Source organism: Cygnus olor, chromosome 1 (assembly GCF_009769625.2).
Source record: "Cygnus olor isolate bCygOlo1 chromosome 1, bCygOlo1.pri.v2, whole genome shotgun sequence".
NCBI lineage: Eukaryota > Metazoa > Chordata > Aves > Anseriformes > Anatidae > Cygnus > Cygnus olor.
In genome coordinates, this window is record NC_049169.1 from 76136124 (window position 1) to 76163724 (window position 27601).

A 27601-nucleotide genomic window follows, 5' to 3' on the forward strand; every position below is an offset into this window, starting at 1 on the left:
AAAGGGCCCTTTTAGCTGTGTAAAATGGCCATAAAGTAGGTGTAAAAATGATTGATGCCATCTTTACAACCCTTTTACACTGTGAAAACAGCATAAAGTGGCCAGGGTGCAAATGAGAATCACACCTGGGTTTTGAGAGCAAATTACACAGGGGCCCTCACAATTTCTGTGTGTCCGGAGCCGTCTGCTCCTGCCCCATTCTGTGTGATTCACACAGAGAATACATTTCCAGGAGAAATATTTTTTTAAATAAAAATTCTTTTCTTCAACGCCCCTGTCCTCTCTGTGCCTGCAAGCCCCAGCATGTCTCCTGGCTTGGTCCGCATGAATTTCTCTGACAGGAAAAGGCTGGGAGCTGCCTGAATGTGCTGTGGTAGGTGCTAATCCTCTAATTAATGCTTTCCAAAATTCTTGATCAGAGCAAAATACCTGTTGTAAAACCATACCCAGGAGAAACACAGTTCCAAGAGCTACTGTATGCATTTCCTGCTCTCTCCTTTCTGTTTTGATTTTGTGCTCTTAAGATATATAAAGAGGAAATACAGAAGTTATTCTTTGCTAGACCAAAATGCCCCAAGTTTATTCATAAAGCATCTGAACACCCATAGAATATACAATGAATATTGCTTTCTTCCAGAGCAAAAGGTTAAGCTGCAATGCACTGACGAGTGAGCCAAATTCAGTGGTGGTGGCTCAAAGCGGAGGGTGCACTGCTATTAAAACACATTGCTTCCTAAGCAGGGTGGGCTGTCTTATCAATATCCCTCTTCCCTTCCCTGTCACCCATATCCCTCCCCACTAGTCCCCCAGAGAGCATCCAAAAATCCACCAGGGCTGCCCCAGAAGATATCCCAGGCAGGTACCCAGTTATTTTCTGAACAACAGGAGATTTCGGAAGGGTCGCAGTAGGAAATGTGCCCTGCTCTGCCAGCAGAGCCCTTCTCTGGCTTCATAGCCATTGAGGCAGGGAGCCTAGTGGCGAGGGCAGGAATAAGTCCCCCAAACTCCTATGTATCCACCTCATATGGGAGTCAGGCCCCGGCATAGGTCCACCAGCACTGGTTGCAGCATACTCCACCAAATTCAGGGGTGATGGGCTGGTTCCCACCTTGATGGGCCACTGTGCGCTCCACCAGTGTCTCAGCTTACTCCGAGCATGGCTGAGAATCCAGTTTAGAAATTAGTATGGGTGGTGACGTGGGCAAGCAAACTGGAGTCCTCACAAATGTGCCCCTGCAGCCACGCTTACTAGTGCCACTTGTTTTTTGGTACACAAAAAAAAGGTTTTTAGGGAGCTGGTCTCAAAACTTGCATTTTTGAAAGGTCGTCATTCCGCAGCTCGGCAGAGAGCATTTTGGTGACTGTTGGCACGTCTACGCTAGAAGCTGTCTCCATGACAAAAACATGAGCACTTTGCTTTGCTCTAGGTGGATCACAGGAGACTGAACCACACTGTGGTCTTCTGACCCTGGAGGCATGCCAGTCTAGCCTTGGCATGATGTGTGATCACTGCATGGAAGGCACTTCTTGGGTGGGATTAGAGCTGCTTACACAACTAGCTTTTTGACAGACTAGTTTTTTGACTCACTGGTGCCTTTTTTTTTTTTTCTTCCAGAAGAAACAGAAAGTTTTTGCTTGTTTGAAGCCTTGTAAAAATTCTGCTTGCTTCCTCCTTGCTTATAATGATCATGGCGCAGTCTGTCTAGCCTGTGACTGCTCCACCCCACCTCAGAGACACCCTGGTCCTGGCAAGGACTGGGAAATCCCTACTCACAGCAGGGCGTGAGCACTGGCTGCCCTGCCCTTGTGCTGATACCAGCCGGTGGGGAGAAGTGCTGTCAACTCAGAGCTGTTCCTGCCTCCGGGGAGCCCATGCTGCACAGGTGGAGATGACTGTCCAAGGGACAAGCCAGCATACCCATCCTGGTATAAGGCTAATTATGTGTAAAGCACTTTCAGAGCCACGCTTTCAGAGTGCTGTTTGAGTACAGTTTTGTTATTCTATGCTGCTTTTTAAGAAATCCTCATTCTCTTGCCCTCATTATCACAAATGATGTCTTTGGGAGTCTGGCAGTCTCTTCTTGCTTCCCTCCCTCCACCCCATTTTAAAAACATTGATTGTTGCAGGGATATATCTTTCAGGGCTGTTGGCCCAAATCCACAGCTGGTGTGTGAGGCTGATTGTCTTCAGAGGAGTTACACCAAAAACACACTTGGCCTTTTGTGCTGTGAGTATAATTGGTGGAACTGGCCAGACGCCGGGTTTGGGAGCATGCAATTATAGCAGTGTCAACAGGGTTTTCAACGTGACTAGTGATTTAGGGGCCTCCGTTTCAGGAGCTCAGCTCAAGGTTTCTTAAATCGATCTTTTCTCACAAAGCACCGAGCATTCATTCGTCTAAAATGAGGGGTCTGAAGCAGGGCCCACCCCATCACCATCAGTCAACCCACAGAAAACGGTGTTTGTTAGTAATTGGGTTAGGTAACCAACTTCACCAGTTGCTCTGAAACATGTACTTTACATGGTGGTCATCAGCATATTCGCATATGCTGCTGATCTCAGCCTGCATTTGAAGAGGTCCTGACCTCCCTTATTACCTTTCCATATGGTAAATCCCTGTCAGGTTAGTGTGGATTATACCTACTGCATCCAAGAGACAATATATTCCCTAAGCATGATTGGCATAATTATAATAAAGCAGTTTAGACCAGATCTTCATCTGGTAGGAGTCAGTGCAGCTTGTCTGAAGGCAGGAACAGATCTCTACCAGCAAGGGAAATGGACCTGATGTCTAAATGGCTGTAGCCCTGCAGATGAGTTCCCAATGATTTTTTTAAGCTTTCATTTTGTCTATTGCTACTAAAGAGTCTCTTCTGTGAGTGTTAATAGAATTGCATTTTAGGACTTCAGGTGACCTCTAGATAGTCTCACTAGGGACCTTTTGCAGGAGTAGCCATACAATTTGCTCTTAAAATGAATGAAAAATATATTCATTTAACCTGTGTGAATGTTTTTCCTCGTCAAAAACCTTACAAACACTCATCCATGAGCAGTGTCTATGGTGGCAGTATGCTGACATTTTCCGTTCTCTGGCTACAGCCCCCTGCCAGCCCAAACCCTATATTTTGTGTTGCTGGCCTTCAGTAGCAGTTAAAGGGTAGAATCGAACGCCCACATAAAAGACCTGGTATCTGTGTTTCCACATCACAAAGCATGCCAACAGACACACCAGGGCTGTGATCAGATTGAGAAGCATCTGCAGAAGCAAGTACAGGTTGAGCATGCTGGTGACGCTGCTGCAGTCGGCGGCATCCTGGTAGACAAAGGTCCTGCTGAGGGGGTCTGTCATGTCCAGTTTGCATTGGCAGGACTCGAGGATGGTATCGCAGGTAAATCTTGTGATCTGTAGGTAATGGTGGGCAGCAAAAGCCACTGCCAGAACACAGACAACCAGACCCATGGCACTCAGCAGAAAATACATCAGCTGAAAGAAAGAAAAAAGAAAAAAAAAGAAGGGGGAAAAAAAAAAAACACACTGATTTTCTATCCACACAAAGAATGAGGAACACAGAATGAATACATGAACATGTTTTTCACAGGAAATGCATGAATTCAATGTGCTGTCTGGACATTGTGGTCTTCAAAAATTGCAAGGCAGATATAAATCCCTGGTGATGCAAAGTTCAGCAGATCATTTCAAGAGCTCATATTTTTGTCTTGCCTATTTTATATGAGCATTGCCTTGCAATTTTGAGACTTGATAAGAGCACCATGAAGACTTCCAGCTTTATAGAGAGGGAGGGAGCATCTTCCCTTGCTGTTGTCCATGAGTTGGCTGTCATCAGTCGTTACAATCATCATTACAGTCATCAGCTGAGGTAAATTAGTGTAGCTGTCTTGAAGTAGAGCTAAGGAGACTGAGGCTTGTGCTGACATATTATCCCAGGCTGTGCTGAGAAGTAGGTGTTTCTGAGACTTGGCTTACATGTTATTCCCGGCTCTTGGTTTGCATGCCCGAACAAATCTGATTTACACTTGCAAATCAGTCAGTGAGGTGTCTGATCTCCTGCTCATGGCCCTGCAACAGCAGCCAGCCTGCCCGCTTCCTGGTCCCGGTACATTTCCATGAGGAAGCACATGCCATGCTGAATCCCCTTGGAAAACCTACCCCATGAACGTGAAGAAGAAGCCTTTCAAAGGTGTGAAGGAGCATCAAGCGCCTCTGACTTCCCAGTGCCACCCCTGGTACTGCATGAGAAGGACACGGCTTTGTCACCCCCCCCCCCCCCCCCTTCTCCTTACAGCAGTGGCAGCTTTAAAGTAGGGGTGGCTTTCATGGAGGGCATCTATTCAGAGCCTATCCCCACAAGCGCATGGAAACTTGCAGTCTTCTGGAGCCATTGTTGCTCAGGGTTGCACCTGAGACCTTCTGGTACCAGAGCATATGGATTTTCCTCCCCATCAATGGTTGGAGCTGGCAATTGATGCTCTGTTCACACAAAATATGTGTGAATTTATATTAAAATCATATGCTGTATTTAGCCAAAATACCATTTTTGGTTCTGTTCAGCACTGTAAAAACATTTATTTTTCTTGGGGTCTTATCTGTCAGACACATGGCGTGGCTGGGAATCTGTTATTTTAAACAGCAGCTTCTCTCCCTATCTCTTAACCTCAATACCACAAGCAAACTATCAATATAAAGCATTTTTTATGACCTTGAAACTCCAAGTATGTGTATCTTGATAAAATTCACACTCCTGGTGTATTTGTCTTAAATCTACAGTGCAAATCAATCTTCCTATTTGGTTGTCAGTTTGAAAAAAAATATATTTAGGCTTATTGCTGGTCTTCAAGCTGTAAATACATTTTCCCCGCCAAATAACAGAATTCTTACAGCTAGATCTTCATTTCCAAGACCTGGCTACTATTAAATTTAATGACTTCCCCTGCAGTCTTAAACCAAGGGCAGCTTCAAAATGAGGGTGGCTCTTCTTAAATGCAAATCTTTTACCCCTGCGGGTTTCAAGGTAACAGTGCATGGGAAAGGTGAAGCTGGGAAATGGGGACATCTCTGAGTATAAAGCACATAGAAAGGGGAGCTTAGCTGACGGATGGAGACCTCCAAACGAAGCTGTGATTCTTCACAGGCTTATGGTATTGCTTTAAAAGGTGGGGAAAACAGAAAATGGACAAACATTGATGAACATTTTCCTTCTCTGAGGGACAAAAGTTGTTCTGTGAGGCAGGTGTCCCTGGGGGACTGGCTGGACAACCCTGGATTCAGCCCAGTGGGGGACAGAATCAGGCCTCCCTAATAAATGAGATGCTAAGCTGAGACTACGTGTTGTGCCTGCTTCTCCCCTGGCACGTATTTCATTTCACTGCCAACTTCTATCCAAAGTGCGCACAAACTAGCATGAAATCCACAACCCTAAGTACCCTCCAGGTACAGTGAGCAAGAACGTGCCTGTTATGTACCTAAGGGGAAGGAAATCTCAGAGTCCCCTTGAAACACACAGAATACATGGGCAGCTCTTCTGGCAGTCCTCAGAGGTGAACAGAGATGCGTGGGGATGTAGGGCAATTTCCAAACAGTGCGTTATTCTCTCAAGGTATTTGCAGAGGAATAACTTTACAGGATTCCAAAAATGAACACAGTTCCCAATATCAAAGTTGAGGCAAATGCAAGTACTGCCTATGAGAGAGCACAAGACAGAGAGCACTGGGATCCCATCAGCAGATTAATCACATGCCAGACCTGGAGGCAACTTCAATGTTGCAAATACAACTGCACAGTGAGCTCTGCCCAGGAACTAGAACTTGCCACTGGAAAACTGTTTGTATAGGCCTCACAGAGATAGGCACGGTGACTGCTGTTTAAGTAGAAGGAGAAAAAGGAAGCGGGGAGAAGCAGCGTACAATGAGGTCAGAGCACGGCAGCTCATCCTCCCTCAGCTTCCTCATATGAGGAAGAAACTTTCAGCAGTATTTAGTGGTGATAGTTTTGGTCAACGCTGAAAAGAAAATAAAGCATCTAATATGGATCTAGTGTTTCATAAAAAAGGCTTTTTACACTTATCAGGGATGAAACCAGCAGGGTTTGCTGACGTGGGTCTGGGGAACCCCTTTTGAAGGCTGTGCTGGCTCAGGCTTGAGCCACCTCAAGCAGGAAAGAGGAACCACTGTGTGTGTCATGGCGTGGGCTGCCGGGGCTGGGTGGGCAGGAGTAGAGGGTGTCACACTGCCATGGGAGGTGCCGTGATCAGGACATGTTTCCCATGGAAGCAGAGGTGGGGCAGGGGCAGAAAGCTACCCTGAAGCTCACTGGCATCCCCCTGAAAATGGTGGTGGTCCACTACCTATCACCCCCACCCACCACCAACATGGTGGAAGCCACCCTCCCAGCGGTGGTTGTCCTCCCTTCCTGCTGACACACGGGGTGCTGCAGATACCTGCAGTAGTCTCAGACAGGGGCTTCCGCTGAAAGCAGTTGTGCCTCCTTTTGTTGACGGGCTCTGGGGCTCATGCAAGTGTGAAATGAAAGAAGCAGCTGGCAAGAGGGAGGAAGGACTGTGTGGATCTCCTCCAGTTTCCCACCATAGGGAGTCCCTCACAGTCTTCATAGGGTCACCCTGGGGGTGGGCTAAAGCCTCCCAGAGCTGTACGTGTGTGGTCCTCCACTCAAAATTAACCTTGGTCTACCTAAGGCATGCTGGGGTGCTTCCTCCACTCCAGGAGAGACCAACTAAAATTTTCTTCTAGGAGGATGCTCAGCAGCTGTGTGGAGCCCCAGTGGGCACCAGCCACCAAAGTGAGGGCAGGGCCTGGGCTGGGCAGCAAGTCTTGAGGAGGAGAATTGGGGCAGATAGGGCTGGACCCAACCACGGTGCTGGACAAAGCAGAGAGCCCCTGTGGAACAGGAACTAACTTAAGGAGCTCGTCTTTGGCTCATGATCATAATTTTGCATACTCAGCTTTGTTGCCAAATAGCTAATATCACTTTCCTTTTGTTCAGAGAGAGCCTTCAACTGGCAGCTGCAGATCTGAGACACGATATTGGAGGTTTAGATGGGTCCTGTGCGATCAAAGCCCAGGAGGAGGCTCTCAGCTCCTACATTGTTTAAAACAGGTACGTGCCCCACAGCCAGAAGCGATTTGTTTGGAGGGGCAGTGGGGAGGGGAGGCACAGTGGGATGCTGGCTCTTGGTGGGGATGTGGAACAGGAGGAGTGAAGAGCCTGGGACTGACCCAATCCTGTGGCATGGTGCAATAGGAAACAGTGGGAAGGTGGATTTTGTGGGGGAGGATCCTTAGAGTGGGCAACAGCCCACCGGCTGTTGACTGCGCCAGAAGTCTTCTGAGGGAGACTTTAGCTCTAATTCTGGCAAAACTGATGAGAATAACCCATTTTACATGACTCGGGGAGCACTTCAAGAGTATTTATTTTCTTGGGGGAGAAATGTCCCATGCTCCTCATGTTGGTGCTGCTGCTAAGAGTGGAAGAGACTTGAGCCACCCAGGCCAACTCGCTGGCCCACCACCAGAGACGGATGCCTCCCTTCCTGCATGGGAGGAGTGAAGTTCAGCGCAATGCTGCAGGGCAAGCAGCACAAAGCCTGGTGTGGCAGCTCCCGCCCATCTCTGCAGCTCCCCAGGCAGCTGCTGTGCTTACTGCCATGTGTGAAGGTGAGGGGACAAGAACCTGAAGGCAATCAAAGCGTGGAAATAATTGTTCTCCTTCCTCCTTTCTTTCTGTAAGCACAGGAGAAGCTTTAGAGAGGCACAAAAGACACTCCAGGGCCTAATTTCTAAGGGAAGATGAATGCCAGGTTTTGAAAATCTGTTCTTTGCATTTGATTTCCTTCTACCTTTCTCAGTTAATAATCACTGTTATTTTGTGTTGTTTGTGTTGGTATTTTTCCTGGTTATTATGTGTCTGCAAAATATTAAGAGCCCTCAAAATTACAATAATAAGGAAAACCAGCCCAGATAAATGGTGTTAGAAACTTCGCCTCTGGAACAAGCACCCTCAGCATTCCTTTTCTAGTCACTTATTGGTGTCACTGAAGCATGATTTTGGGGACTGAGGCAGGACAAGGTGCACAGCTTCTGTGCTTCTTTTGCAGTGCTCAGATGGGAATTTCCTTCGTGGAAGAACACTTGTTCCCAAGGTGTGCTAATGCTTTCCCATGTTTTCAATGCCCGACCCTGGCAGAAGGCACTGTGCTCTAAGACAAAGCCCTCTCCCTGACCAGAAAGGTGGGTAGGCAGAGATTTCCAGACATGCTTTTTGATGCACCTGTGCCCAATCACTTTCTTATTTCATGGTGAGGAGCAAAACTGCTGGGACGATGCTCAGATGCTTCTAAGACCACATTAAAAATTAACAATTAAAGTAGATCTGTTCTATCCCACACTAATTCTTACCTGGCTCTCTCTGATCGTTCCTACTTAATCAGTAACCCCCATCTTTCACTGAACACCTTGCAAATTATTCCAGCTTTGTTAATCAGACTCTCCTTGATATTCTTAAAATATGGCAAATAATAAAAAGTGTCTTGTTCAGTTTTCAAATATTCGTTACAGTTTCCCCTTTATACACTACAGTTTCTTCCTTAGCTGCCTGGAAAATACCAGAAAACCATTCTTGCATTTCAAGTGCATTTTCACTTCTTTTCATGTGGTCTTAAAAATATCCCCGGCATCAACTTTTCTGATTGTATTTAATGACACAAGAAGAAAAAGAAATAACAAAAAGTCAATGTACCTTTACAGTGAACTGCACACATGTCTTCTCATCAGGTTGGTATGAAATACAAAGCATAACAAACCCCACTAAGGACACCACGCAGACCTGCAAGGGAAAAGATTTAAAATGTGTCAGTGTTTTGTTGTTGTTGTTGTTTGTTTGTTTTAAAGAACAACAACAACAAAAATAACATTTTTCAAGCCAAAACACCTTTCTGTCTTAGCGTGACTGTAACTCAAGGAGCAGCATGTAAGTCAAATAGTTTGCATAGGGGCTACATCCATAGGTGTAAGAGCCTCATATGTGTGGATTGTGAGGAAAGAGCTTTAACCTCCACTTTACAGACACCAAGGCACAAAGAGCTTACCCTGAGAGGCTTTGTGAATCAGACCTACAAAGTTACAGCTTGGCAATACTCTTCCAGGATGCATATTGAACTTTTGTCCATGTAACTGTCAAAAAGGAGCAGAAGGCTTATGAAGCTGGGCGTGTAAGCCCCAAGATCACCTTCCGGCATACCGCTGGGTGCTGGCTGGGTTTTTATGTCACCATTGTGGGATACGTGGTTGTAAATCAGTAATCATAGCTACCTCAGGATAAGAAGCAGCATAGTTTATAGCAGAGGCTTTCAATCTCTCCCAGAGTGGACACCAAAGAGGACATCTCTCCTGCAATCTGAGACTGCATTTTAGCCCTGTGGCAGTATTTGCTGATGGTTAACAGTAATGGAAAACTATTATGCACTTTTAGTATTCATTTAGCTGTCTTTATTATTAATTCTGAAGATTGAGATTTATTTGAAGAGGCATACTCACTGATAGGCATTTTCCAGCCACATAAGGAGGGAAGCTCCTGCTCTGAGGAACGCGTAAGCTAGCCCAATAAATGGAATTTCCTTTTTTAAGCAGTGCTTTCCAGGCCCCCATAGTGCCGAGAACTCCAACCAAGAGCCTTCTCTCCCACACTTTTTAGAGGACCAGTAAGCAAACCACAGGAGGATCCAGGACCTGGCAGACCCAGGCACTACACTTACCTGCCCTGTCCCCTGTGTCCCTTGTTTCAATGGGCAGCAGGCAGCAGCCCTGAACCCCACAGCTCACCACTGTCTGCAAAACACAATTTGGGCATGACTGAATCAAGCAGTCCCACATGGACCTTATTCCCTCCTTGGTCAAGTGTTGAGGAGCCCAACTCATGACCTTCGCTAGGTCTTTCACTCACTGCAGGTCTTGGGGTGTTTCCCAGCTGACTGACTCTGCAACAAGCCTGTATCTTTTTTTGGCAGCTTCCCCTGTGCCTGGACAGGAGGATCCGCATGGGTGCCAAAAGACATCCCCAGGTGCCACCACGGGGCTGCTGGGGCTGGATCAAGACATCCTGCCTGTAACTGTAGGGCAAGAGGGAGTTGTAGGCTGGAGCTATGCTTGGAGGAAACAGCACACAGCTGGGCTGCCTTGGGAAAACAGGTGAGCCAATGATATGTGCATGGTCTTAAATGTCACTTCGTATCACACCTTCAGGTGTGATATGGTGGGATCCCAAGGGGGCTCAGCTGTAGTGAGGACCTTAGCAGAGATCAGGCAGCATGCTTTCAAGCTGCTAAGGCTTGTCTTCACATATGGCCAGGAGCAAGCCTCATCCTCTTTACTAGCAGCAGCTTGATTATAACTGATAACTATTAAATTCTCAAGAATCTATTTTTCCCCTTCATATTACTATGAGGGGTTTGAAGCCTTGTCATTAATTTGGGTTTTTCTTCTTTCCCAGAACAATGTCACTTGCCTTCTCCAGGGAAAACCAGACCAAAGCACATATTGCCTTTGCTCAGGGATGGGACCATGAGTCTGGGGTCCTTCATGGTCCCTTCCCCACCTGCTTTCTGCACAACATGGCAGTGCTGCTCATGTGGAGATTTCCAGCTCTGCAGGGGACTACTTGACCTGTAGTGAAAAATGCAAAGATGTCCTTTCAGACAGCAATGGTTAAGCACACTTCTTTTATGATCTGATGAATAAAATACCAAAGTTTTCTTTATACCTTCTTTGTCGGTGTAGGGTATTAGCCAGTAACCCCATAAAGGAAGAGTGCGTTTGAATACACAGGTAGTCACGTCCCTCAAGAACCTGTGTGATTAATAATACTTTTTCCCATGAAGTTTTATTTCATGTCATTTCAGTAAGACACGAATAGGAAGTATTGCCTGAGAAAATTTCAAAAAAAAGTGTCAGTATTATTTATTCCTCTCCATGTCATGTGTATTTATATTCTGGTCCTATGACTTACACACGGCCTCCAATTTATTTGTTTTCTTCTTTTTATTGTTGACAGCAATAGCTGACAGGGTTGTCAGGGGAAAAAACAACCTTTCTTGTCAAAGGTCCTTCAGTGCTGATATTTTCTCCCCCCATATAGTGCTTCTATGTGACTCAAACATGTTTTATGTCTCAGGATTAATCACCTATGTCCTTGGTCCCTTGCACTGTATATTAATCTTTTAATTCAATTAACATCCCCATAAAACTTAAACCTTAAGGAGATCACACCTCTAGTAATATCCAATAAACTCCCCCACTTGCAGTAGGAAACAACTTGCAGCGAGCACTAGAAAAATGCATCTATACACCTGCTTAACACTACATGCCCAGATTCATGTCAAACCAAAGGGGCTTCTTGCCTCAAAGCTAGGCTTAAGTATTGCCGGTATCTGCTGCTAAAAGGATCTTGTGATGAGCAATAAATCACATCTGCTTTACTTCAGCTACACGGGTGGGCATTTACACTTGCATGAACCCAGGGCCAGATTCACCTCTGGCTGACTCCAGCGGTATCATGGGAGCGAGTCCCTGCTGCCTTTCCCTTTGGGAATCCGGCCCGACCCGTGGGAAGCAGCGGAGCTGCACCCATCGCCAGAAGGTGCTGCTGGAGACAGGTTAAGGCAAGAGCTGCAGAGCTGCCACTGACCAGCCTGGATTTATTTTTCCCCCTACCGATCAAGTGCGATTGAAACAGGGCCTCGTATGACCCCTGCAAACACCCCGCTGCCTTTCGGCATGGCAGGCTCAGGCTCCCGCTTCAGAAAGCTTCCCATACAAAAGGTTGTCATTTAAAGGGACTTCCATTCCTGCATACACTTTCTGAAATTCCTCTGGGATTTAAATAATGTACTGAGATATTTGGAGAGGTGTTTTTATATAGAGGTATTTATAGAAGATTACACTGGGTGGGGATTCCAGCAAGGCTTGGCTAGGATATTTCGGAAGGCTTAAGTATTTCTAACAATATACTGACTTTTTTTTTTTAAGCCAGAAGTGTGTATTTTTGTGAGTGATGGTAAAAAACAATGCTGCTGAGGATTATGACCACCACATGTTTTACATTTCTGTTCTTTAAAGGTAAATTCTCTCACTGAGCAAAACCAAAGTGTGGAATATCTATACAGAAAACAGCTTTCTGCTTCTATTTTATACATTAATAATAGAACAGTTTTGAATTACACCTGTGAAGTATAATAGAATAACCATAAAAATCCTTTGGTAAATATTTGTCAGTACCCCCTAAGTGACTAAGACAGTTGCCTTACAGCAGGCACGTTACGGATGCAGTCGATGCCGATTGGGAAGTAGCATGAGGTAATCCTGCATCCCAGAGCTTCAATAGCCATCGCAATATCCCAGCTTGAAGCAGACACTTCCTATGCCTTATTGACTAAGCATACAACATTAAATGCAATTGAACTTGCTTTAGCACTTACTTGCCACCAATCGATATGCATTTGTTATACAATTAAAATAGATTCTATAAGAGCTACAGAATGCAGTTAATTAGATCAGCTCTTGTAACTGTTATCTCTAAACCTAGGAATATGCATTTTTATGCTGAGTAAATTTCAGCTTGAGTTTATATTGAGATCTTATTTCAAAATTTTCCAGATGGACTAACACACCCTTTGCTGAATAGGTAGTGACATGGAAGGTTATCCAAGGGAAGTATTTAAATATAGAAGAGTACTGTCTAGAAAAAGACCTAAATGTGATACAGATGCATGTAGGAAGGGTACAGATTTAATTTTCGTTAAGGCATACCTTGTGAAATCCCCCAGTTTACAATTCAGTGAAAATGGCTCTTTACTAGGACTGGCTAAAAAAAATTAAAAGTTTTTGCTCTAGAAAAGCTCCAGTGCTATTTCTTTTTATTGGGAAGCAGCAGACTTTCTTCCCATTAGTCTAGAGCATCTCAGGGCTAAAAAGTCTTAAGAATTAATTATTTCAAAACCACAATCAAAACAGGCATAAACATTTTCTGGACATTTCATTTCCCCCACTTCAAAGAGGGCTAGAGCATGCTGTCATGAGAACCTAATTAAAGCTCTTGTAGTTTGCAACAGGACCAGGGCCTGATCCCAAAGGTATTTAGAAGCAGGTCTTCCAGCTGATTTGCCTGGCATGTTCCTTGCACCCATAGGGATCTAAGTGTACAGTCCTTGGATCTACAGGACTTTGGCAAACAAACTGTACGTGCACACTGGCTAGCACAAATGAGCGTTTCTCACAGCTTGTAGCCTCAGGCACTGCTGCAAAATAGGTAGTTTGACAGTGAGGCTGCAACCATACCGCAACATCCATTCGGCACTTGCAAGGAGTGTGCCTTTACATATCTTCATCATCTTAAAACCAGAACCCAAGCAGTTAGGAAGAAGACTGATTTCTGGTAGTACCTGAAATACCTCACCACCAACTTTCCTTTCGCCTACCTCACCATGCTGAATAGCTCCAGCTGCACCAAAGCACTTTGGGCTGACATCCTGCTCTGCATGGTGCCAGTGTCCTCCTGCACCAGCCAGCCCTGTCCTTCCCACCAAGCCTACTACAACTCTTAAAAGGATCACAAATGAGAAAAACAGGCTCATCATCTCTGAGAGGAACAAACACAGGTGGCAATGCAGGGCAGCCCGGGACTCAAGAAAGTCCTTCGGGCAAAGCTGGTAGACATTGTCACCTGATCTTCCTTGGATCTCTCTCACATCTGGTCACTTAAGAATCAAGCACAAGGTGTACAGGAGGTGCAAGGGCACCACATGATGGTGATGGAGATGGTTGTGTAACATACATAATGGGGGGAAATACGAACATGTAGGGCACCAATTTCTGCTGTGGTTTGCATTCTTTATCTTCACACACTGACATATTAATGTGGTTTGCTTTATTTCAGCAGCTTTCAAAACCACAGATTGCGCTGATCTGCCTGTATCTCTCCCTTGTATATTTGTGAAGCCGTTTTTTCTCATTGTTGCTTCAATTTTAGCCCAAGTGTTGCTATAGACTAGGTGGCTTTCTCCAGCAAAGTGCCTCCCACCCAGAGGATCTTGAAAACCTGGTCACATCCAACTGGTAAAGTGTGAGAGTCAAAAAAATCCACCAAGAAATTAAGGAAGGAGGCAAAAAAAATGGTTTAAAGGAGCATCTTGGGCCTACAGTATGCCACCAGACAACTGCTGCAAGCAATTCACATGTGCAGACTATAACTCCTCTACTCTTTATACTGGGGCTAGTGAGCAAGAACCTCCTACAACAACCTTTAGGGGTCAAAAAACACACACACTGGAGGACAATACTTCTCAAGTATATGCAGTGTAACACCACATGGCATTGCTGATGCCCTCAGTACCATAGGCTGGTTATTCCTTTATAACAAGACTGTAAACTTTCCAACTTCAGGGGAAAATCTGCTATTAACAGATTTTGGAGGAAATTTGCATTATGGACAAGTTACTTTATAGTTGCTCACTGCAAATCACTATGATCTTTCTGTTTGTAAGGATAAGGGTAAAGAAATTACATCTTTTCGCTGTCTCTGAAGTCTATGGCTTACCCTCAGAGGAAATATTTAGCTTGATGGATTACCAGCCTTGTCATATCTGGCAAGGCTTAGCTCCTGTCCAAATATTCAGAGAAGCCACGCTATCCACCAAATTTAACAGTCCCACTGGACCCAGACTTTGATGCAAGAAGGAAAATGTTCCTGTTGGCTTTGTCATTATGAAATGGGATTATCTCTGATGCCACACATCCCTACAGAGTGTTGCAGACAGTGACACTGATGCTCCTTTGCTTTATGAGGTTTGAGGAAACTGCAACAAAAGTAAGTGCTACACACAGCTTTAACTGCTAGCTTTCATCAGCCTTGGGTCAGCCTGGGTCTCACGACCACATGCAAAAGTCAATCTGCCACACAGAGGTACTGCTCCGTAGTGGTTTTTCCTCTTATAGATTTCTCATTAGATTTAAGGAAAGTCTAGCTGCATATAAATTACTTCCAGAAATAATAGCTCTGATAAGAATGATAAAGATGCATATTGTGGTTGCAGGCAAAGGCCATCATCAGCTAGGAAATCTTTCTTTTAACATCCATAAAAACCCATGATAACTGACCCACCTACAGACTAAAATAGTGATGTCTTTACTACAGGTTCCTTCAAACCCTGCAATAATGCACCACATCAGACATGTGACTTTCTTTTAAAACCTGTAAAGTAATCAAAACCCTGGAAGATCACTCATAATCAAATGAAGCTATATTTTTCTGTAATGATCTCTGCCATTTATGTCAGTTGCACAGCACTGACCATGGTCACTTTTTCTAGAGTGAGATTTAATTCCCATGGCAAAGCACCACAAAGACTGCCATCACTTACAAAACCAGGAGCTACAGCAGCAGTTTGTTATTGCTGTTAAGTCAGAAGTACACTGCTGGGCAATCAAGTGCCTGAGGGAACCAAGCAAAAAAAGTAAAAGTTCCTAGAGCCAACAGCGATTTGCAATGTGAGGAGCATAGCACAGCTAAGAGTCCTGTGTGAATGAGACTTGCCATTTGAAATGTGTCCATGGTTGTGAAACTATGGAAAGCCATCATCTCTGTATAGTCAAAAGGTTACCGAGGCTGAAGAAACCTGCTTGAACAACCTCCCTCTCCAGATCTTACACAGGCTTTTTACACAAGCATAATACAGTGAGGAACTCTGATTTCCTCCCTGCTTCCCCCTGAAGCTGTAGGTGCATCAGGTCAGCACCTAACCAGGTATCACACGGACCTCTGGTGTGAACCTCCCTGCCCACACCCTTCTGAAAGGTGACCTTTCAACATTTCTTCCTATCGTTTTCCACTCCACACCTCATCCAAATAAAAGTATGGATTTCTGTTAGACAGACATCAGTGCATAGCTACTCTCAGAAAATAATGAGATTAAATTGCAGAGGGCTCAGAAGAGTATATCTCTGGTGCTATGCTCATATATGACTATAAACAAGTACTGGAGTATACTGGAGTGTATTTCCTGCAGCATACCTCATTGAATACCATCCAGCATTTCAGACAGTTTGAAGAGGGCTCAGTTAAATAGCTGAACTTGGAGGCTCTTCTTAGAGGCAGTCCTCCCTCAAACCTTTTGATGTTTGCCCATGGCTAATTGAAGCTTGCTTGTATGAAAAATGGATGCCTGCATGACTGTCATTTCCATTAGATACTTTGATGGCACCAGTTTTTAAGTGTCCCCTTTTATTAAAATTTGAAATCAGTTTCCCTAATAACAAGTGAAAGTTAAAAACCCAGCAAGGCTGTATAGGAGGTAAAGCCTGACTGAAAGCCACCTCCACAATTGCTGCAGGAAGAGGTGTCAAAAGCAACAACAACAAAAAAATCAGCAAGGGGCCAGGCCTAACAAGAAAGCGTCTCTTTCCTTTCAGGCTTTGAAAGAGAACACATTTCAGGGGTTTTTAAATAGTCAGTCATCCTCCATATTGATATGGAAGGGGATTGGTTGCCGCCTGCCCTAGCTCGGGATACTTCCTAACTATTGATGCCTGCTAGGAAGACAAAATGGCTGCCTCACGCATAAGATGGCTGTCTGGTGTTTGGCAGGGCCTCATGGATATACCTTACGTCCAGCAGCAGGGATGGGTGGAAAGAGAAAGGGAGGGAAGGCTGGTGGGGGTTTACCCATATAGATTTGCCATGTTATATCACATGAAAAGCTTTTGGTGGAGATGTCTACAGAGCCTCATCTGTGTTGGGAAATTGCCAGAGACAAGGTGGCCCTTGAGCTGCTTTGTTACACTGAGCTGGGGAGCAATTTACATTGTAGGAACAGCTGCGGGTACAGCGAATCCATCCTAGTCCAGAGGAGAATGGGTATAGCCAACCACCAGGGCACATTTAACCCCAGTTTCTATTTTATATCACTTTATAGCACAACACTGTAATTTTTTATTTTTTTTTTTTTCCACAGGCACCTGTATGCAAGGCTCCATCCTACTAGCACACATCTCACAACAATGTTCTCAAAGCTTCTCCTGAACAGTTATAAACACCGACAGTGCTGTACCAGGATGAAAATCGTAGAATCAGGATAGAGTGGCTTGGGTTGGAAGGACCTTAAAGATCAAGTTCCGAGCCCCCTGCCACGGGCAGGGATGCTGCTCACTAGATCAGGTTTGCCAGGGCCCCATGCAACCTGGCCTTGAACACCTCCAGGGATGGGGCATCCACAGCTTCACTGAGCAACCTGTTCCAGTGCCTCACCACCCTCTGAGTAAAGACTGTCTTCCTAACATCCATTCTAAATCTCCCCTCTTTCAGTTTAAAAACATTCCCCCTTGTCCTATCATTATCTACACAAGTAGATACATATCTATCTATCATACCTATCTATCTATCTATCTATCTATCTATCTAGATCATATCTATACAAGTACATTATCTACACAAGTCCCTCTCCACCCTTTTTATAAGAACCCTTTAAGTATTGAAAGGAAAAAATCCCAACACCTATCCTCCCTGCAATGTCCTCTTCTACAATTTCAAAAACCCAGCTTAATTTTAGGGGCTCTGCTGCCTCCCTGGGAACTGGGGAGGCTGGAGTGACTTTGCAGAGATGAGGGTATGGAGTTCAGAAACCTTGTAACATCACTTGCCCTCCCTTCCAGCCCCACCACAATTCAGCCCCTGAAAAACAAGGGAGGCAAAGGCTGTTACAGGCAGCACTGTTGATTTTGGCACTCAGGCTTACCAGCCCACAAGCACGTGCTGAGGTGGTGGCAGGACCTAACATCTGAGTCACTTGCATGCAGGAGGACATCAGTTAAACAAACATCTCAATTATCAGCATCTGATAGGGACATGCAGCAGTGGGAGATGGTCCTGGCTGTTTGCTACCTGCATCGCACTATGCATCGGAAGACCTCTGAAGCAGGAAAGCCAGCCAAACTCCTCTGCCAGCCCTGTCACACAGCTGTGCTCCATCAGGTCCAAGAAGTCACCGCTTCAGTGGTGTGGCCAAAAAGCAAGGAGTCATAGATAACACTTGGTTAACCTGCAGGGACCCTCTGGATCCAGTGGGCATGGAGCTCCTGGGGGGACTTTGCTCTCCATAGGGTGGGAGAACAGAGAGGGGCTCAGCAGCCATGACGCTATCCCTGACCAGGACCATGGGACCCTGGAGACCATTTCTCTGGGGACAGATGGAACCATGGTTTTTGCTTTGGTTTGCCTGGGTAACAGATGGTGATTTATTTTTTTTAATGTCTCTAAAGATCCAAATTTCATGTATGTACAAACATATATACATGGATTTTAAAATTACTTCCTGACAGAAATAATAAACGCCCTAGATAATCTTTTCTGATGAGCATTTCTGTAACTTCCTTAACTGCCTGAGTCTGCAAAACAGGGCTGAAAGGGAGCTTGCCTGTGAGATTTCAGATACTCTCTACTTTTGATCACAGTGGAAATAATCTAACAGCAGATTTTCAAGGAAAAACATATCTTTTCTTCTTCCGGATGTCAAAAGGCCACAAGCTAATGAAAAAGAATGAAAGGACACCATTAATATATACTGATTCTGCAACACTTTTCATCCAAGGATCTCAAAGCAAGGGTGACAGATAGCCATTATTAACCCCTCTTTACAGAGGAAATAACAAAGTCTGAGCAAGGTTAAGTAACTTGGCCAAAGCTACATGGCAAGTCAGTGGCATGATACAGAAAAAAAAAAAAAAAAAAAACAAAAAAAAAAAAAAAAAAAAAAACAAGGGAAAAAAATGCACGCCGGGGTAGATTTGTGAACTGTTTGTCCAAGCACCTCCAAAACAGCAGAAAGGAGCATATTGCCAGTGTAGCACAGGCTGCAATTTTGGGTGCTCAGGACAGGTTTCATGAAGATGCAGACCATGGTCTAGACATCTCTGCTGCAAATGGATACAAGTAGGTCAAGTGAATGCCACCCTCATTGTTTTAACGCACTTCTTTGTCTGTCCCTACAATGTAGCACAGACTTTTTACAAGGTAGTAGGCTGTTTAAGCTGAAGCAGAAGTGGTAAATCACATAGGCTCTGTATTTCTGTCCATAAACCTTTTCTTTGGTTTCTGACCAATGCCCCACGGATTTCAGATGAAATTCATTTGAAACCAGTACATTTTAACTGGTTTTCACAGTGAACTGCTTCTGATGCAATGCAAGCTAGCTGCATCATTTCCTTCTCTAGCAGGCACTCCACTTGAAGGCGGGAGCCTCATGGGGGACACGGTTTTTGGTGCCATGGGTCTCCTCTGCCCCCAGTCAGCATAGCACATGCTTTACTCCACAGGATGGTGAACCCACCTGTGTTATGGTCTGTGCTATCAAGGCAGTCAGGTTTTGAATTGGTTTGATCCAGACTGCCTTGCATGGTTTGGTTTTCCTTGGGAGTATTTACTCGGGTTTCTTCTCTAAATAAGTTCCTTTTCATTCATACTGAGATGCTATAGTGCTTGGTTTTCAGCAGGGAATGGTGTCACAATTTTGACATTAATAAAGAAGAAAAACCCATCAATCAAGGTCTACTTAACACATTAGCAATTTTCCTTCATTTTTCTGTCATCCTGCATTAACAGCCGTGGGGTCTTATCCAGCCCTGGTGTAATTCCAATGGAGTAACACTAGGAATGAGCTTCACCCATTGTCTCTAATGTTGCTAAAAAGGTCTCGATAATAGATTTTTTAAGTTCTTGATTCTGAATACTAATTGAATCTCTTAAAAAGAGCACTTGAGTGGGATGTTACTAAAACAAATATGCTCTGGTATTTTACATCTTTCCATTCTGTTGCTCTTTTCTGTGCAAATAAACGAGTTTTGGGAAGTCACTTTCTGCCCTGACGCTTGTTCTACAAGCTGCACGTGGGTGGATTGTCCATCCCCTGCCTACTTGCACTCCATGCAGCTTCCCACAGCAGCCCAGGAGGCGACCATAGAACATCCATCCACACGCAGGAGGTCCTAGCTGAGGGCCCTCTTTTGTGGGCCATTCCCCCCAGCTCTCCAGAGGCCAGAACTCAGCACGTTTCCCATCACAGCTCACCTGCAGCACCCCATGAACCACACACCCAGAAGCTCCATCTCTGCAGCTCCTGGCCATCTCCACCTCATGTCCCAGTGGGCACTGGGTACCTCCACAGGGACATGACAGCACAGGAACACAATAAATGTAGCATCACCTCTTGCCCCCTGCATTTCGCCCCTTAGAAATACACTCTTCATTATTCCCGTGGTGCATCAGACATGGCCAGTGCTCCACGTGCTCTCTTGTTGGGAGGTTCGGGGGCTGCACCACCACCTCCGCCTCTCCTTCCTAGCACTGGCTTCCCTTTTTCCCTGCTGGCATCTGATCCCTGGGCAAGGTCAGAGCCCTCTTGCCTTCTGCTTTGGGCTGAGCATGCCAGAAAGCCTTCCTGGCCATGTCCCCCTGGCACACAGTCCCTGCCATCACCATGAGGATGATCAGCATCAAAAGCAACTTGCTGTTTTGAGCCAGGGAGGAATCAGACCAGATATAGACATGCCAGTGGCTCAACATCCCGCCAGGGTCCCTATGGTGAGAGTTGCCATTCAACTTGAACTATACCTATGGTAACCACTCCCCATGGGTCCCCATGCACATCTGTCAGTGTACACAGGTCCTCCTGACAACCGTGGAAGTGACAGCCCCCTGCAGCATTAAGAGAATGAAGCCATGAGAGCCAGTCAGCATGGTCCCAGACTGAGTTTTGCTTTGAGCTGTGGGCTAGCTCAAGAACGCACACAAGCTTCACTTGTTTTTCAGGTGGGAACTCTAAAAGCGATTGAGCTTTGCCTTGTGTGGTCACCCAGACGTCACTACTGCAGGCAGTTGTTGCTAAAAATGCTAGGGGTTACAGCTCAGCCTTACGAAACAGAGATGCTGGTTGAGTCTCAGGCATGCCTGAGGGAGATCAGGCCTGTGTAGATGTCTCAGATCAGCACCATTTCGATGCTGGTGACATTCACAGGGCCAAGGTTTTTTTTTCACATCCCTGTCCATACGCTACTTCAGCTGAGCTTGGTCTTTCCCCAGTCTTTTTGTGACAACTTTTCTCCTGAAAAAGCTATTTCCAACCTGGGATGCTACAAGCCCTGCCTGGAAAAAAGAGAATCTGACCTCCAGGATCTCAAAATAAACAGGAAGAGTGAAAATGTCACAAGCTGCTATTTTATCACAGGTACTTCTCCCTTATAAGTTAACAGAGAAGACCCCCAAGAGGAAGTCCTCCTCCTGAGCAAGGGCAGGCTCTCACCCCATGAAAAACCATTAAACTCTTTGATAACTCTTCTGTCACAAGAAAAACAAGAAGGATGAGATGAGCAAGGATATTCTGCTTTGCTTGGGAGCTCAGGCCCTGCTCCTAGCCCCCCCTGAGGGTCTCCTTTAGGCTGCTGCCTCCAGCAGCTGCTTAGGGCTTGCTAGTGTGGAGGTGCCACATTCACCCCCACCAGCAGGGTCCATACAGCAAACCCCAGCAGTCTGGGTGGTCAGATCATTGCTGGAAGTTCTTACAGTCTAACAACACCCAAAGTAGTGCTAATGCTTCTGTATCCATTTTCCTGAAGCCTGCTGCTTTGGGGAGAAAATCTGCCTCATGGTGAATTACACCCATGGCACGTCCCAGGCTGCTAACATACCAGAGCACACGGCCAAGGGGGGCCACCCAGGCCCTGATGTCTGCAGGACCAGCACAGGCATCCCGACCAGCAGCGCTCCCCCAGGGGTCCCCTTTTCCTGCAGGACCCTGCCTTGCCCCCCAGCACGTGCACGTCACCCCCCAGTGTCCCTACAGTCATGTGCAGTCTTGGCCGTGGTGGGAACCATGGGCGGAAAAGGGGTTAAATCGCAGCGCAGCAAGGAAGCTGTGTGGACAGCCATTTCTCCTCTTGTGCTACCATCAGCGCACCGAGCTAAAAGTTGAGAGTTCTGCCCCCACTTCTCAAACCTGACTATTATGGTTCCATGGGGAAAGGGGGGAGACAGCGTAAGTAATCAGCATTTCTTTCAGCATCACCAGGCACGAGCCCACTGCGAAGCAAAAGCTAATACATACATTTAGTGACCAGCAAGCATGAGTTTTATTTAAGGTCTGTTGTTGTATTTCAGGGAAGAATACGAAAGATTTTGTTATTTTGCAGGAGCAGTTTCCTTGGGAAAGCATATTCAGACATTTAATCCCAGTAACATTTTTAGTTAGCATAACCTAAATGGTGTTGTGCATGCAGTTGGTTAGTCTAAAGTGTAGCGTCATGCAGCTTGCATTAATGCTGGCAAAGGCACTTTATGTAGAAACAGACTTTATGCTTACAATTATCCCAGCCCAATATGGAGTGTCTCTGACTAGCAGAGAAGAGCTGATGCCTGCCATAAGGAAGCCCAGCACTGTTACAGAGACGCCGAATACCAGCTGCAACAAAGCAAACAGCAGCGGGAAACGGCAGCCACAACATGTGTGGGATTCCTCCTCCTGGCCAGCTTTGGGATCCCCCTTGCTTTTCTTCTTCTTCTTCATTGCTGGCTCCTGCATCTTGCTTGAATCGGTGCTTTTCTCCCCTTCGGGTGTCTGGCTCTGGCTGTTAAGAGACGCGTTGTGCCGGGCTTTCTTCTCATTCCCCATGCTGTTTCTCACGTGCGTGTGCGTGTGCGTGTGCATGCGCCGATGGGTGTGCGAGGGTTTTTCTGCCCCCCAAAGCCTTGCGTCGTGCCGCCTGAGTTGTTCCCGGTATTTGAACTGAGGAGGAGGCTGAACAAATATGGAAAACATTCAGAGCAGGCTGTCAGGGCTTGGAAATGCCACATATAGCCCAGAGAAGAGGGGGATTCAAGGGGGGTAGCCAACTGCCAACATGCTGGTGCTGCACAGGGGCCGGAGAGCACTGGGCCGCAGCAGTGTGAGCACGGGCTGGCTCCTGTCTCCACAGGGACTGGGTGGGCAGGGAGCCGTGGCAAGGCCAGGGCAGGAGACATAGGTGCTTGCAGAGGGGTCTGACCAAGCACAAGCAACCTGCGTAATTAACAAGGAGTGAAAATTCCAGTTGTTATCCTGTGAAAATCCCTGGGGTGCCAGGAGAAAGTCCCGCTCCTCCATCAGGTCACAGCAGCAGAGCTAGGCACCTCGTGCAGCGAGGAGGCCAGGGAGCAGCGATGCCAAACGTTTGCCAAATGAGTCTCCAGGGCTGCAGGTTATCCCTGCCAGAAGATTGCTGATGTGCAATAGATGAGGGAGTGACATCTTATCATGGGTGCATGGTCACTTTGCCCAAAAGGCTCAAACCAGTGCTTGGGGAAAGCACGCAGAAGTGGCTTTTTTTTTTTTTCCTGGAATACCCTAAAATTGTTGTGCAGCCTGGGCAGAGCCCCTCAGATGCTGGCGGGCTGCCCTGGGGGGTTGTCCATGGGGATGGCAGCAGAATGGGAGTGTGCAGAGATCAGCTGGGAGCAGTTCTGCACAGGAGGGGACACCGGACGCCCTCGCAAGGGAAGACTGTGGGAAGCATGAGGCTGCAGTGAAGCCTGTGCTTAGCTCACACCAGAGGAATTACTCCAAAGCTTAGGGGTAAGCAGGTGCTTAAATGCTTTGCTGGACGGGGGCCCAAGGGTGTGCAGCCTGCTGTACTGCCCTGCCAGGGGCTAGGCGCTGCACGTGATGCAGCCTGTCCCTCGCTACCTCCGCGGGGCCCCCGCCTTGGCAGATGCCCTGGGGACACCACGGGGACACCATGGGGACATGCAGGCTCCTGCTGCTGCCCGCAAAGCCAACAGGAGCAGCATGTTATTTGGTTATGGGAGTGAGCAACAAGAGGAAAGCACCGGGAGGAAGGAGTGGGAGCTGGGGAAATGGGCAGCAAAGCTGCCTTTGAGGGCTGCAGAATGGTTTGGGGAGGAATAACCAAAATGTTGAAGTGCATGGAGAGGATCTTTGGCATGCTGAGAGAGGATCAAGGAACTCTTTCTTCTGACATATTGGCAATGCCTTCTGAGAAACTACTCTATATCCAGCTCTTTATGGCATTTAACGGCAACGAGCTGTGTCTTCTGTATTAATAAATTATGATGTCACTTTGCTTTATGGGTTAAGCAATATCCTCTTCAGTTATTTATACTACCGAACGTATGAAAGGAAACTAGAAACAAAGTGATTTCAGGTGCTTTCTGCGCATATAACTCTCATGCTACATCCATAGAGCAAGATTAAGATATATTGTTCAAAAAAAAAAAAAAAAAGAGAAGAAACTAGAGGTGAAGAAAACCTGTAAAAAACAAAACAAAACAAAACAAAACAAAAAACCTTGCTGGCTACTATACTGTGTTTTCACAGCTTCTAGCCAAGAAATTTTGTCACCATCATCCACTTTTTTAAACATCCTCGTGATAGGTTGCATTTCCTTGTGCACCTTGTCTCTAGGCTCAAAGCTGCACACAAATGTATTTAACCACAGCTGTGAGAGGGATGCGCTGCTTGAGGAACATCACCAAAGGTGGATAGCGGAGCAGTGGCAAAGAGGAGAACACACATTTCACTGATGCCCAGTTTAACACCTACCATAATAATAAGGATTAGAGTTAAATAAAGTTGATTTTTTCTTTCTTTCCCTCCATTCCCTAGTCCTTTTCTCCATTTTTTACCATTTTATTTTTCTTCCAGGAAAACCTCAGCAATGTTTCTAACACCTGACTTTGGCCAGGCAGCTAGATTTATGACTGTTGTCTTTTAAGAGGGGCCAAATTCTACCCGCTTTATTCATGCCCACAGTCACATTGGTTTCAGGAGGAGTAACTGCCCAAGGAAGATGAACGGATTTAAACCAAAGTCAATAAAATGAACAAGCACTTGCTTTGCAGCCAATAACAGCCCTTGCTTATCTTCTGGTCCAAGAATTTCTCTTAAAACAGGTGCCTAAATACATTTTTATATGGTATCTTAAAAGTATCTTAAAAGTATCTCAAAAGTGAGGCCATGCTCCACAAGCAGCAGGCTGAATACCTCCTACAGGATGTAGGTGGGAAATCCACTTGGGTCCCAGCCTCCTGAGGCCCCTTTGAAATCTGAGCTTTGTGACCAGTGTCCAGAGTCCTTAACCAGGAGAAGTCACAGCCACTTCAGGAGATGTCTTCTGTACAGCAACGGGAAGGTTTGGGCATGAAACCATGAAACATGGTCAACGCAGCCCAAAGTTTACCTTTTCGCAGCTGTTGGGTCTGGAGCAGCTGCACCACTTGCTGCACTTGGTTTTCCAAGGAAACTAAAGACATCAGTCGCCATCTGCAGTGGTCATGCTGAGCCAGAGACCCTCTCCTAGGCAGGGTCCGGAGCTGGCTGGTGGTGGGGCTGGGGGCACAGGGAGGCACCAGCCCCACGGCGAGGGGCAGAAGCAGCTCTCAGCCACCCTCTGCCTTGCTGCTCTGGCTGTTTGCCAGGCTGTTGGACCGCATTGCAAATGGACATCTGACCTGCTTTTTGGGGACAACTCTGGGACTTTGATAGATGCTAATCAGCTGCTAATAAAGACTGTCACTTGCAGTTTAAGTATATATATACATATATATACACATATTGCATACTTAAAATTATGTATGCCATAACTAATCTCTGCAGCAATACACAGTTATACGGAAAAGAATGTGGGAGCAAACACATGGAAAAAAATTGGAGATGGGGATGGTGTTGTTATGAAATGGTTAAACAGTGTGTACAAAAGGGAAAAAAGTTCCTTTTACCATGGCTGCCTTTCCCTGCAGAGCCAAGCGTGCATGTCTTACATGCTGGGAAGTTTAATGGGGACGGAGAAAAGCGGCGGATGCAGGATTGATCTTCCGTAATTATTATCTGAACCAGATTGTATTTGCTGATTCCACTTGGCATTAACAATCTAGGGCAAAACAGCTGTGAAAGAATTCACAGTACTGGATAGCAATGAGAAATTAAAAGAATTACTTTTTTAGAAATTGAAAGATTAAATGAGGACACTGAAATAACACTAAATTTTCCCGAGTAATACATCTTCCGGATGTCACTTGGATTTTCTCAGCAACACAAGAATAATCATTACCCTTTTATGCCCAGAGGCCCTGATTAAGTATGTTCTTAAATTAAGCACATGCTTGAATACCCTTCCTGGATGAGGATGTTTTCTGATTTGAGCCCAGCTACCATCTCTCATGTGGCACGCAGTTGTAATTTCAGCATCCTTTACACAAAATGAGTCATGTTGCACAGCTTTTCCATAGCCAGGCACTGTCTGTGAAACATTGCCTGTTCTTGTTCTCTCCTCTGCCAAGAGGCAGCACAAACTGGGCGATGATGACAAGAAGTCAAACAGCACACACGACGTCAGATGCAGAAATGGCAGGATCTGGCCTCAGCTTTGCAATGACACAGTCTTTCCTATTTCTTCTCCTGCCTGCGAGTGCACATAGCATTACACGGGGCTCCAGAAACCTTGGATTTTTCTCCACTGCGATTTTTACACGGCAAATAAAGGGGGTTTGGCAAGGCTCAGCCCGTGCAGACACACACATGCACTCACTCCCACGTAATCGCATTTGTGCAGCTATTTCTTCAAGGCACCAGCAGCCCGGCTGAGTGCCAGTTGCAGTGTTGCAGCTCACCAACCCAGAGCAGCAGCGATCAGGAGGAACGAAGGCTGGGACGGGCTTGCCATGTCACCCCGTGGACCGCAGGGCATTTGGCTCCCTTCGTCCCAAGAGCAGCCATGGGCCACAGAGGTGGATCGAGCGGTGCTGATGTTCCATCAGGCACTCAAAGCCCAGATTCCTCCTGCTAAATAACAGGAAAACAGAGGGCTCCCCATCTAAAACATATGGTGAAAGAAGTTCTCCCTATGAGCAGAGGTATAAAGTCAGCCGCTGTGATTTCCGAAAGCTGATGCCCATTGACAGCAGGTAATAATAATATCTAGCTCTTGAAAGTGCAATTACAGAAAAGACAACGCCAATTAGAAATGGGTCTGACACATGCAATTCAGTCTGTCTTCTGACATGAACATTTTTAAAATTCAGGGTCATCTGAAGGTGAAAGTTGTTTTCAGCATGCTCTTTTGAGGACAGTTCACGTTTCTGTGTCTCTGTTGGCTCTGCTGTGAGTACTGGGTTAGACCAGACAACCTCCAGATGTCCCGTCCAACCTAAATTATTCTCCATGTGTGCTTCATATGCCCTCTTGGCATTACTAGGAATAAGACCAAGGTGTGAAGCACTTCAGGTTACCCAGATGGGGTGACAGATGTGAAAACAGTAGAGGAGATGTTTTATGTGAGGTTACTCTAAACTCAGCAGCTGTGTACTTAACAACGTGCTTTACTCCCTCCAGCAATCACACCTGACCACCAGGTAAACCTGTACATACGAAAGAAAACAGACCTTCTTGCAGATGAAAAAAATTGCATCTTGCAGCCTCCACAATGACTATACTACAGCCAATTTACATTCCTAAGTCTTCGCTTTTGCTGAAGCTCCTTTAG

General features: G+C 45.9%; 1 protein-coding gene across 1 annotated transcript; it reads right to left on the bottom strand.

The window, feature by feature from the left end:
- Positions 1-559: 559 nt before the first annotated feature.
- Positions 560-22886, bottom strand: SSPN (sarcospan). Its single transcript, XM_040545174.1, has 3 exons — positions 22429-22886; positions 8772-8858; positions 560-3485 (listed from the first exon to the last, which is right to left on the bottom strand). The coding sequence occupies exons 1-3, from the start codon at positions 22882-22884 to the stop codon at positions 3120-3122; spliced, it is 909 nt and encodes a 302-aa protein (XP_040401108.1). The 5' UTR covers positions 22885-22886; the 3' UTR covers positions 560-3119.
- Positions 22887-27601: the final 4715 nt, after the last annotated feature.

Excerpts from the sequence above, each read along its gene's own strand:
- SSPN (XM_040545174.1), bottom strand. The coding sequence starts at position 22,884 with ATGTTTTCCATATTTGTTCAGCCTCCTCCTCAGTTCAAATACCGGGAA. Across the intron at positions 8,859-22,428 it reads CATATTGGGCTGGGATAATT|GTCTGCGTGGTGTCCTTAGT; the intron begins GTAAGCATAAAG and ends TTTCCCTTGCAG. Across the intron at positions 3,486-8,771 it reads GTGTGCAGTTCACTGTAAAG|CTGATGTATTTTCTGCTGAG; the intron begins GTACATTGACTT and ends TCTTTCTTTCAG.